This window comes from Lethenteron reissneri, chromosome 15, assembly GCF_015708825.2.
Source record: "Lethenteron reissneri isolate LAM-NWPU_2019-01 chromosome 15, ASM1570882v1, whole genome shotgun sequence".
Lineage (NCBI taxonomy): Eukaryota > Metazoa > Chordata > Hyperoartia > Petromyzontiformes > Petromyzontidae > Lethenteron > Lethenteron reissneri.
Window position 1 is genome coordinate 9,666,422 of NC_083793.1, and position 12,605 is coordinate 9,679,026.

Here is a 12,605-nt window from a genome sequence, read left to right on the forward strand (position 1 = left end):
TTTCGACGTCTCTCACTGATTATTGGTCGTCGTGTGCATTGGATTCCTTTCTTCTTCTTCTTTCTTCACTGCTAAAGTATCAGCACCCTTTCTCCCGACGCGTTTTATCCAGGCTTGGGACTGGCTCAGATATCCACTGGATTGTGTACCCCCCAGAGTAAAAAAAGAAGTGTGCTGATGTTCGGAAAAATGGTAGGAACTGGAAAGAGAGGAAGACCTAACAGAGAATGGCTTGAAAACAACAGAAGAGATTGGTGCCAAAAAGATGTGGCACTACTTGAGCATATTGGCACAAGGCAGAGGAAAGTGGAAACAACAATTACGAAATGTGCAATGGACATCTTCGGGCTATCTGCCCATGCACCGTGATGATGATGCGTTAAATGCGCACAATGCAATTGTTTTAGCTCGCCAATAATGCTCTCGGAAAAGTGTTTAATTAGATAACGCGACGTTTTGTTTAAAACATGGGCGAGACACCAGGAATTCAAAATTTGGATGCGGTGCAAAATTAACCGCCCCCCCCCCCGCTCCACACCTCCTCGCCACAGGCTCTCGGAGGAGCAGCAGAGGGATCCGAGTCTGGATCTGCTCACGGGGTTCCACGTGTACGACGGGGAGCACCACCTGCTCGCCCTGGAGGGGCCCAGGGACGGGGCCGTGCGGCGTCTCTGTGAGGAGTTCGCTCCGAGGTTTGTGCGTCGCCATTCTCGTCCACCCCTAGGGGAGTCGCTTTTATATCCCCTGGCCGGGGCTGGGTTCCTCTCTGTCCCCCGTATCCAGCGTGAGAGCCCCTCTCTGCCCGCCGAGCAGGGCTGCACTCCTAATGATGTTTTATAAAATAAAAACAAGACAGGAAGCCCCGGAAATGCTTTGCATTTCAAGATGACGGCACCATTTCTGCGTTCGTTCCGCCCGTGATAGCCACCAGCTCAAGGCAGCTGAATGCACCGACTTACGATCGCTTTCCAACGAAGATTGAGGATTTTAACTTGGAACGCTGCGCCGACACGCAGTCTACGTCCCTCGCTCTGGAAGAGAGAAAGAACGACTCGGAGGCACCAGGAGGATGAATCGCAGGCGAGCCGGGAACGGCAGAAGCCTAATAGTGAACCGGTGCCAAATTCTCCCCCCCCCACTCCCCACCCTCTGCGGTTACGGTTAATGTGTTGCCGGTAACGGTTGCTGACAAAGATTGGTTGCTGACACGGATTGTCAGCAACGTGGAGCCAGTTACCTCCGGCAGATGTTTGCAATCCATCCTTGAATCTGAGCCAGTTGTTCCGCAGAGCTTAGCCTGCGTGATCAGCGCAGTGGCGCATTCGTGACCACGCCGGACTCGAGTGTTCAGACGAACTCACGATCGTCCTGAAATCGCTCTCTCGTGGCTCGTGGGCCCCCGACCGTTGCGCGTGACCGACAGCTCGAGTCCGGGCCGCGTGGCGGTGCTGTTCGACTCGAGCGTGGGGTTCGCCGTGCGGGCCTTCGCCGCGCTGGGCGCCCGCGTGCGCGCCCTGCGTCTGCGGGCGCCCCTGAGCCGGACGCTGCGCGACCCCGGACTGGCACTGCTCCCGCTCGCCGGAACACGCGGCGCCGCCCTCGCCATGCGCGCCATGCAGAGGTGGGACGCGCGTGCGTAGGGCGTGGGGTTAGGGCGGCGAGATGTTAACTGCCTCGCCTGGTATGCAGGAGGTCGTGGGTTCGATCCCGACCCTGACGACGCCTGTATTTTACGAGCTTGCCTGTCTCTCCCTTTGCGGGTCCTCCGTTTTTTCCCTTCACATTTAGAATCAGCACGCGTTTAGAGTATTTGGCTGCTATAAATGTCCACGTGATAAGCCATTTCGTTGGGCTTTCATTTGGACAGTTCGCTTCTGAAAAATAGCTTTATAGCTCAGTGGGCCTTACCTTGTCATATAAAAATAGTTTTTAATAGTTTCATAGGGTGACCGTGGTGGCAATGATCATGATTGTGGCGGTTGTGGTGATGGTGGTGTTGACTGATGATGGTTTTGCTGTTGTTGCTATTGCTGCTGCCCACGATTCTGCTCCAGTTGATTCTGCTAATTAGTATGGCTATGATTTGTAAAATGCCACTGCTGTTGCTACTGCTGCTGATAATGCTGACGACGACGGCGATGATGATGATAGAGATGTCAAAATCCTCATCACAATCGCGACACCGACACCGCTCAGGCTGGAGAGCCTGTGCGGGGCATCGAGGCTGCGCGACGTCGTGCGAGCCGAGATGCTGCCTTCGCCGGGGATGCTGGAATCGCTCGCGCGCCACTTCTGCGTCCTGCCCGGCACGGCGCTTCACTCCTCATCCTTCTTCTCGCTCGCCGCCGCCGCCGCCTCCTCCGCCGGCCGCTCGTCCGCACGCGGCCCCAGCACCCTGCAACTCAGGAGGAGCGCCTCTCCACCGGCGCTCCCCAGCGGCAAGAGGAAGTGCAGGGTAACGATCCCCCCCGCCAGAGGCCGTCTCGCCACGGCGGCTGGGAGATGTTGCCCACCTCGCCTGGTGTACAGGAGGCCGTGGGTTTCATTCCGACCCTGACGCCTGCTGTGTATTTGGAGTTTTTTGTGTCTTTCTCTCTCATCGTCATCAAGGTGGCTAGGAGATGTTGACCACCCTGTCTGGTGTACAGGAGGCCGTGGGTTTCATCCCGACCCTGATACCTGCTGTGTATTTGGAGTTTTGCGTGTCTTTCTCTCTCTCTCTCTCATCATCATCAAGGTGGCTAGGAGATGTTGACCACCTTGCCTAGTGTACAGGAGGCCGTGGGTTTCATCCCGACCCTGACGCCTGCTGTGTATTTGGAGTTTTGCGTGTCTCTCTCCCCGCGGTCGCTTGGATTTTTCTCCGGGTCCTCTGCTTTTTCCCTCCACAGTTAGAATCAACATCACGTGTTTCGAGTGTTTGGCTGCTATACATTTCCTCGTGATAAGCCACTACGTTGGGCTATCATTTGTGGCGAGGTCGCTTCTAAAAAAGAGCTATACAGCTCAATGGGCTTTACCTGGTAAAAAAAATAGTTTAATAATTTAGTTGAGATGCCTGGCGCTCGCTCACCAGAGTGTGTCGAAGCCACGGAGTAATCGTCGCGTGGACAGGATGACTCCCCGTTATAGGGAGCTTAGCGTCCAAGAGTCTGATGAGATCCGGACTAAGTTTGACAGGGGGGGCCCCAGGGGCTGTGTTAGTTTTGGGGCGGGGGTGGGGCACTGCTGTGTAAATCCAATTTCTTCCCTCCACTATGTTACTACCACCCACGCCCGATGCTAAACTCTCCCGTCGTTAATCACCGTTGTTATTTCGAGTCGTTAAATGCGATGCCCGAATTGTACAGCGAAATCGAAGGTAGTGGCTCTCATTAGCCAGACTGCCTGGAGGAGTGCCACAGCGTTGCATGTCAACCGTTATAAAGCAGTGCACAGGTTTTTTTTGGGGGGGGGGCGGGGGGGGGCATTACAAATCGGGGGTGTCAGGCTGCAGCCCCACAAGCCCCGTGGGTTAATCCGGATTGCGAGCGCGAGTATCGGCGCTTGCTGATCCGTGTCGGTGTTTGTGATTGTGACGATGGGTTCTGCCCATAACCCCACAGCCCCGGCCTCGGCTGGACAACTGGAACCCGGAGTACGTTCACCGACAGCCTGAGGAGCCCGTGGACCACGTCAAGGTGAGGAGGAGGGGGAGGAGAATGTGGAGAAGGGAAAGGGGGGGGGGGGAATCGGGTGCGGAGGGGGAGTAATGAGTGTCCCTTGCCGACAACTTAAAATCAGATTTGAACTTGGGATCACTGAAGTGCCATCCCAACTCGGTCGCGATCTGAAGCCTCTCCGCACATGTGTTTCCCTGCTCGCGCGTCTCTGCGATGGTCCCCGCTCGCGAGAGCGCAGGAAAACCTGGAGAGGGTGCGCGAGGCCAGCCTGGCCGTGGCTCGGTGCCGGCCCCCCGGCCGCGCCGTCTGGCTACTCCCGGGAGACGCGCCCTACTACAGCTCGCAGTCGCTCAACGGGCGACAGCTCGCGCTCTCCGCGCTCCGCGAGCACCTCAACAGGGTAGGTCGCGGGCGGCGGACTCTGTCCGTCTGCCTATCTGGTCCCTGTGATCCAGCCTCCCCTCGCGGGTTTCCCAGGCCACCGTACGCAGAGATCGCACGTTCGCGCCTCTGGTCAACGCGGCGTTAGTGAGGCGGTCGTTCGGTGGTTCGTGTTGCGCATTTGTGCGTTTTTTCGCTCTCCACGCGTATTCCCTAAAAGAAAAAACTTTGCGATCGATAAAAAAAATCCACGCTCGTCAAAGAGGAAGAGATGCACGTCCGGGAAGGGGGGGGGGGGCAGGGGGGGGGGCGGCTTCATCGTCTCCGCGTCTGCCTCCCGCACCGCCCCGTCCACCGCAGGAGGACCCGCGCGCCCGCCACTCGTACGCCCTCGCCTTCGCCTCCCTGTCGCTGGATCCCGTGGACGAGGCGGAGGCGCGGCGCGACGAGAGGCGCCGGTCCCGCGCCGCCTGGCGCACCGCCCGGGGATTCGCCGTGCCGGGCCCGTCGGACAGCCAGCGGGACAACGAGCACCCGCTCCGGCCAGACTCCGCGCGCCGGGAGGAGCTCCGCAAGGTGAGGGCCCTCCGTCCGGCCGGAGCCGGCAAACCGTCGCGGTTTGGCCCGGGAGGGGTCGCGGGTTCGGAGAGGGGTCGTCCCGATATCGTCCGAGAGGAGTTTTTAGACGTTGTCCCTCGTTTTAAACGTCACTGCCGCGGTGCGGGATGCGTAATGGTCGTCACCCTGGACTTGCAATCTGGATGTTGTTGCCGGTTGGATCTCCCGGCGCGGCGGTTGGAACAACAGACATGTTTCTTAAATTTAAATAGCGATAACTTTTGGTTTCTGCTTATTGTTTTGGTGCCATTTCTTAATTTGTTGATTTTGCTTGGTAGTGGTAGGGTTTTTATTTGCTTGGTAGTGGCTGTATATGGGATTTGATCATCATAATATAATTAATGTACGGCATTGTGGGATGCTATTGGCATGAATTACGTTATATAAAATGAAAATATGATTATCATCTATTGCACTGGGCCTGTCAACTCGGTAAAGGTGTGATGTCATGGTTAACACTCTGGCCTTGCAACACAGAGGATTCGGTCTAGCCAAGAGTCTCAAATCGCCCCCCACCCACCGACCCCGCCTCTTGTTCACGAGTTGGGTTCACCGCAGTCGATGGACAGGTCGCGTGCGGTGGGGTAGCGTGTGGGCACTCGCACCTCCTCCAAGGCGTCTTGAAGTGTAGGCCACACTACCTCCTAGAACAGTGCTCCTCGCAAATTTCAGAGAGGGGTCACTTTCGCCGACACGACATCAATGACAGATGCGGATACCCGTCGCACAAATGTGAAATTAAAAACTCTCCAGGAGCGTGCGACTGTGGTCACCCAGGACAGACCATATAACGACGCAGTGCCCGATCCACAGTACGAAGGAGACATCGCGACGATACCACTCCACTGCTCCTGATGCGGTTATCTGGCTCGACCAACCTGAACGTGAAATTGTAGTGGTTGCTCTGCATCTACGCGAGCCGTACAAAATAAGAATGTGAGAGCCGCCGTACATTTGAAACAATTGGGGTGTGACAGCATGATGGGGTTTTTCACATTTGTGTGTTGTCGGGGGCCGCACTAAAGGCCACCAGGAGCCGGTAGTGACACCGCGGGCCTTACAATGACGAACGCTGGCCTCGAAGCGTTCTCTCGAGCGGCGGTTCCCAACCTGTCATCCGCTGACCCCTGGTGGCCTTGCGAGGCTACTACAGGGGGTCTGTGTAAAATAACAAATAATATCCTCACCAAGGAAATGTACAATTTCAAATAACTCTTAGTAATGGAGAGGCACCTTCCACCAGCAGGGAGGTGAGACACGCAATTGCAGGGCTGCACCTTTACCTTTTAGATCATTCCGGACGCGTGATGCGGGCAAAGTTGCGGGGCTGCCTGAGTGGTGGGCGGCATTTAAACATCCTTGGGAAACATTTGCTTTAAAAAAATATATATTTTGAACAAAATCCACTGCTCACCAATTGCCTAACAATTCCCAATCACTCAACCAGGGGCGGTTTCTTCATTAGGGCGATTGGGCGACGCACCACCAATGTCATTCAACCAGAGTCACGCGAGCCGTCACTGTGCCTCTGGATATAGTCCAATCAGCGTCATGCTACGTTCTGTGGAGTACCGCCTCTTTTTGGGCGATTTCACTCCGGCTGAGAATCGCCCCGAGTGGCCCCATAGACTTACATTCAAAGATGTTTTTTTTCGAACGGGGGCGCTGCAATGCATTCTCTATGGCTTCCAGGAGGGCTTGCACTAACGTGCTTACGTCATCATACGTGCTAACGTCATCATACGTGCTTACGTCATCACACGTAAGCACGTTTCATCCAACAATATAATTTATCGCCACCTAGTGGAATCTTTAATAAAATAAACTTGAGTGGTTTGTTTAATAGTGAGTATAGAAACAAACAAGATGTATTGTAAGAGTCACTTTATTTTTCATTAATATTAAAGAAGTGAAGTTGCCTTTACATGCTTAAGCTGTTAATTTATCCATTGCATGGGTGGACCTTATCCTTATCAATCATCCAGACATTTGCCCCCCCTGAGAGATTTTGCAGGAGCCGCCACTGCACTCAACCATTCAACTACGCATTCTCGCCACAAAGCGACGCACTCGTCCCAGTGCCGGTCCATGTGTGCGTGTGCGTTGGCGAAACGTAGGGAACAGGAATCCATACTCTTTGGTTCTTTCGGTAAAGTCCCGTAGGTAGAAAAATAATAGATCACGACGTTTCGATCGCAACACAAGCAATCGTCATCAGGTGGGACAACCACAGAAAGAAAGAAAGAAACTTCTGAAACGTCGTGATCTTTTATTTTTCTACCTACGTGACTTTACAACCGTGATGAGGGTTACAAACTGAGTAATCATTGGAAAGATGTGATTAACCATGCAAAAAAGATGTAACTACACTTATTTGGACCATCTTATTTGACAGACAACTATTACAGGTTATTGATAGACAGCCAGTTTGTTGTTTTACCAGTTTTAGTTTTTACTTGCTTTCTTTTTTCACACTTTTGTTATGTATGCCATGTGTTAGTTACAAACCGCACCTCTCCATAACAAAGGCTCAGTCCTTTGTTATGCAGTCTACTCTTGGTCTTAAGCCTCACCTTATGCAGTCTACTCTTGGTCTTAAGCCTCACCTTACCATATTAATAAAAAAAGTGTGCCGTTCCTGGCCCTTCCCCCCTCAACCATTATATATACGGGGTAGTATTTCATGTGATCTCTCATTTACTTGATACAGCTGTCGTGACTGTGACGGTTCCACCTGAAGACGGAGGCTTGTGTTGCTTCCGAAACGTCGTGAATTTTTTAATTTGTTTTATTTGACTTTTATTAATTTAAATTTTTTACCTACGTGACTTTACCGAAAAAACCTAAGAGTATGAATCCTTGCAGTCACGAAAGCTTCAAATCTAGAATTAAGAACCAAAGAGTATGGATTCCTGCAGTCACGAAAAGCTTCAAATCAAGATGGAACAGGAATAGTTGAATTCTGAGATGAAATTTTTGCAAAGCACAGAAACCGATATTTCACGTCGTGATTGTCCCATTGGCCACACCACCAACTCACTCCGCTGCACTTGACGAGTCTCGTGGCATCCCGCGAAACGGGAGCATTTACGTTGTTCCTCGTCGTGCAAAGTGGCTCACGCAATGCACTGTGATCCCGGCAGCCCGAGCTCGATTGCGGCTCACGGCTAACATCGGTGACATATATCTGAACCGGTGCTGGCCTCACCTTGGCTGACCCAGCGCTAAATTAGTACCCGGTGCCGAATTTACACATCGAGATTGGGGGAGACAAAGGCGGCCGGGCATGGTGCTGCATACGCCACTCCTTCATGGGGTGCCACGGTGGCGAGATGTTAACTCCCTCGCCTGGTATACAGGAGATCGTTGGTTCGATCCAGACCCCGACGCCTGCTGTATATTTGGCGTTTACATGTCTCTCTCCTCCGTGGCCACGTGGATTTTTCTCCGGGTTCTCTGGTTATTCCCTCCACATTTAGAATCAACGTGTGTTCAGAGCATTTGGCGGCTATATAAATTTCCACGTGATAAGCCACTTCGTCGAGGACAGGCCGTTTCTCAAAAAAAATTTGCTACATAGCTCAGCGGGCCTTACCCGGTAAATACAAAAAATAGTCGATCGTTTTAATAGTTGAGGCGTCGTGCCATGCCGACCTTCGGAGGTGCTCGCTAAGAACAGCAGTAGCGTGTTTGAGACTACACGGGAGGCCTTCATCGTTTTTCCTTCTGATCGCGGGGACCAGGCGTGGACGGAGAACGTGCTGCACCGTGGCACGCTGCGCCCACCTCTCCACGGCCGCGACCGCTGGAGCTGGGAGCTGCGCCGGAGCGACTGGGAGCCGTACGGCCGCCCGCCTGCGCCCCCGCGCATCTCCGCGTCGGTCCACGCGGAGGGTACGTGCGGAGGAGGCCCGTTTGTGGAACCCGCCGGGACGGTGGCCGATTGAATCGCGCGTGCCGAGGCGTCGTCACCACGCGGGTGATCGCGGACGCCCGGAATCGGAGCGTGGCGTTCCAGGTTGATCCGCTTTGCGTGCTGAGCACAAATGCTGTCTTTTTGCCACGTACTGCCGCGGGCATCTTCAGCAGCTGCAGTGAGGGATCCCCCCCCCTGCCCAGTAAACATGCAACCCTGGGTCAACGTTGGCATGTGGTTGGAATCGTCGGACCAATGTTGGCCCGACGTTGCACGTTTACTGGGTGGGCTCCATCGCTCAAACTCCTGAAGATGGCCTAAGTAGTGTGCGATGAAACGTGGTTTGCGCCTTTTTGTTTGCTGTATTTATGGCTTTAAGATGCTCGCAGTAGCGCGTGGCGAAAGCTTGAGAGAAGAACCGCTCAAGTGGTGGCCTAACCCAGGAGAGGTACTCCTGGAATTCGTCAATGACCTGCGATCGGGGCGGGGGGAGCGTATCGGTCGCCCGCTGTTTGTCACGGGAACAGTCTCGACCCATCCTCGTGCCCCGCGTGATTACCCTAGGGCCGACCACCGCGGAGCTGATCCGGGCGTGGGAGCAGAGCGTACGCGGCCCTCTCCTCGCGATGTCGCCGGCGCCGCCCCCCATGGGCTTCCACCGCCTCCTGCCGGCGACGGAGGAGCGCCCCTCGGGGCCCCTCGCGTCCCACCAGCTGGCGCGCCTCGCCGGCCTCCTCAAGGACCCCCCGCACAAGCTCTCGCTGCGCAAGCCGGGGATGCTCTTCCAGGTGACGCCGCCTCTCGGGGGTCATGGCGATCGTCATCTTACGTCATGATCATAGAGCGCGTTCGCTCAAGGGGTTCTTCACAGAGTTTAAAAAGCGGTAACAAAGAGAGACTGATTTAGATGGCAAGGGGCGTGCGAGGGCCGAGGAAAGAGTGAGACGGTAATTGGAGGGCACAAAGGGGTCACGGAAGGGCAGGGGAGGGACGGGACGGAGTGGAGGGGCGAGGGGAGGGAAGAGGAAGGGAATGGCGAATGGAGAAAAGGCGAGCATCGTCCTGGTGGCTACACGCACGCATGCCTGTACTCCGCCACTGTGGAGGCGAGGCTTGGTGGGTCGCACACGTGTCGCTCCCTTTCCGTGGGCGTCGAGAAGGCGCTACTCCTTGGCTCGCCAGGAGAATGCAGTTCAGAAAAAAATAAACATAACGCCACCTGTTGTATGGGATAGTGTTTCCCCCTTGCACACGTGGGCTTCCGCCAGTTGCACCGTTTCCCTCCCACATGTAATAACATCTTACTATATTGAGGATTGCAGAGCTTGGGCAATTGTTGGTGCCGGTTCACCGCACAGCTGCCTTCCCGCTTGTCTGTGGTTCCCGCTTGTCTGCGGTGGCGCAGCAGTTAGCGCAGTGCGCTATGAATCCAGTGACCCCTAGCTTTGATTCCCGGACACGCCTACAGTGACATCCGAAACGGTTCTGGACGTCGTGCCATCACCAACCCAAACGGGCTGGATTGGTGACATACGGTCAATCTCCATGACCGACGCGCGGTGGGGAGGCCTCCGTCCAGCAGTGGATTGACAAGGGAATTAGAAAGTAACGGAAGGACGATCATCCGTGATAGATCCACTGCTGGATGAATGCCTCTGCAAGCCATCGTTATCCCTCACGGTCCTTGCAATGCTACAATCCGTCGAGCTCGTGCACGCGAGCTCATTTCGTCGTTCGATCTCCGTGGCGGCCGTGACGCTCGCGGGGTTCACTCCTTTGTCTGTCCCTCCGTCATTCGTCTTGGCCGCGACTACCGATGATCACATCGTCTCGTGTGCAGGTGATGAACGCGTCGTTGCTTCGCGTCACCTCGAGATTAGCGATGGCTTGGGGGGGGGGGGGGGAGATCTTCAAGCAGCATTAGATTGAGCATGGCTGATGATTTGTTTCGTTATCAATCACTTTAGAAGTTCGTGAATAGAAAATACGAATCATTGATTTGTATGCACGGAGTAATTTCGTGTGATGAACCAAGTGTGTGCGACGACGATGACGATGACTACGACGATGATGATCGTGAGCCAACGCGACTCTCCGAAACCCCGCAGGCCATCCCCGCGCTGGCCGTGGTCCGTCACCCGAGCCTGGAGCAACTCTCCTTGACGTCGTCGGGAGGGGAGGACGAGGAGGACAGGGAGGAGACGAGCGAGGAGGAGGTGGAGCGCGAGACAGGTCGCGGCTTCATGCCGGGGCCGCACGAGCATCGCGCGTGGACGCTGCCCGGGAACCATCTCGCTCGACACAGCCGCGCTCGCGGTGCCGAGCCGCGCGACCCCAACGCCTTCGCGTGAGTGGACACCACGGCACGCGCGGCAACATTCCTAGGAAGTGGCTCGCGCAATTCCACGTGTGTGCAGTACGAGCGTGAAAGACTGGAGGTTAATCGACGAATCGATGCATCGTCACGCACCTGCTCGTGTGCACCCCGTTGCTAATCGTCGCCGCGGTCCTTGCATTTGCCACGCGTCTCTTGCGCACTTTTCCATTTTCGTTTCCATGTTTCTGATTTACTTCCCATCAAGGAATACTGCAGACGCCGATACGCAACACACACACACCGTGGGCTCGTTGATTTTGCGCAGATTCACAATGAGACGATCCACAATCACCCAGAAGGCAAACTTTCTCTCGGCACAACTCGGAGGCTAAGCAGCACTGAGCCTGCATCGCGCATGGACGGGCCACTCGCGACGCGTGACAGGCGTTACAAGGCTTTTGTGGGTCTGCGTTGTGTGCGGCAAGGGGATACTGCAGTCAAATCAAAGTCGTGCTGCACTTCCACACTTCGGGGCCGTCCATAAATGACGTCACGCACCTAGTCAGACAGTTGTGACGATGTGTGACGAGGGGGGGTTTGAGAAATGTGACGTCACATCAAAATGCGCAACTTTAAATATAGACAACACGTTCTACTTAAATAGACATTTTAATAAATGTTTTATCCTACAACATAAGAGTGCAGCGCCACATTAAATACGCACGACAATGACAATAGTTTAAAGCGATTTGAAGCATGTTTTATTTTCAAAATGGAAATATGGTTTTTGGGGGGGTGGGGGGGCAGAGCTTTGTGACGTCATATTTGAGGGGGGGGGGGGGGTCTGACGTTATTTATGGAGCGCAATCGCCCGTCTGCGCAGGACCCTCCTCCGCGAGCGCGCGCTGCTGCACCGTCCGCACGTCGCGCCGCTGCAGCCGGAGGAGCGCGGGGGGCCCCTGTTCGCACCGGCGCCTCCACACGCCGGGACGTCGCCACGGGCCGCCGCGCTGGAGCAGCCCGCCGAGCGGCACGGGAGCGTGGTGCGGGCGCGCACGCACCGCGACGACGCCCAGCTCTACGTGGCGTGACGGTACGCGACCGGCCCGCCCGGGGGGGTCAAACTCCCGGCGAGGATTTCCGCTTCGCTGTTTGGCGGTGGACACCCCCGTGCGCGACTGGGATGTTACTGCGCGTCGTTTTGTTACGACCGCTAGAAGTCGGGCGGAGCTGACGCTGGCCCGGGTCTGGCCAGCGTTAGCACCAGGGTCCGGGTTTGTGTTCCCACATTCGCTCGCATCAGCGGTTGCGCCAACATGTTTTGTTTTCATTTACGTAGCTCTGTGACGTCTGAATTCCGTAAAACACATCAATGCGGTAATGTCACGAGAGCAAGATGGCAAAGCGCCTGTGATTTCAACCAACGAACTCCACGTATTACTGCGGGGGTAATAACCATAGTAGCACGACGTGCCATCTGCACCACAGCGGACGTTAAAGATCCCCTGAATGTCATTTGGAAGAGTAGGCCATTGTGTGTCGAAAATTGACACCGCATATTATCCAATTGGGATCATAACATAACAATCATCACCCCCTACTGGCAGACCAATACCCCAGGTCACTCTTGCAAATGAGACGATCCTGATCTCGTGTGTTCTCACCTGGTTAAAAAAAAAATTTAATCTTAAGTGTAAGTGGCACACGTCCT

At 54.9% G+C, this 12,605-nt stretch overlaps 1 protein-coding gene across 2 annotated transcripts in view; it reads left to right on the top strand.

Annotated features, from left to right (window-relative positions):
- LOC133342674 (uncharacterized) overlaps positions 1 to 12,605 on the top strand; it is a 31,708-nt gene that overhangs the window by 13,849 nt on the left and 5,254 nt on the right. For both annotated transcript variants that reach the window (XM_061551993.1, XM_061551992.1), the window contains 10 exons: positions 552 to 692; positions 1,424 to 1,621; positions 2,197 to 2,455; positions 3,606 to 3,680; positions 3,901 to 4,062; positions 4,404 to 4,619; positions 8,405 to 8,555; positions 9,142 to 9,365; positions 10,686 to 10,924; positions 11,778 to 11,987. In XM_061551993.1, coding sequence (XP_061407977.1) covers positions 552 to 692; positions 1,424 to 1,621; positions 2,197 to 2,455; positions 3,606 to 3,680; positions 3,901 to 4,062; positions 4,404 to 4,619; positions 8,405 to 8,555; positions 9,142 to 9,365; positions 10,686 to 10,924; positions 11,778 to 11,985 — 1,873 coding nt within the window. In that variant the 3' untranslated portion in view covers positions 11,986 to 11,987. The remainder of the gene's footprint in view (positions 1 to 551; positions 693 to 1,423; positions 1,622 to 2,196; positions 2,456 to 3,605; positions 3,681 to 3,900; positions 4,063 to 4,403; positions 4,620 to 8,404; positions 8,556 to 9,141; positions 9,366 to 10,685; positions 10,925 to 11,777; positions 11,988 to 12,605) is intronic.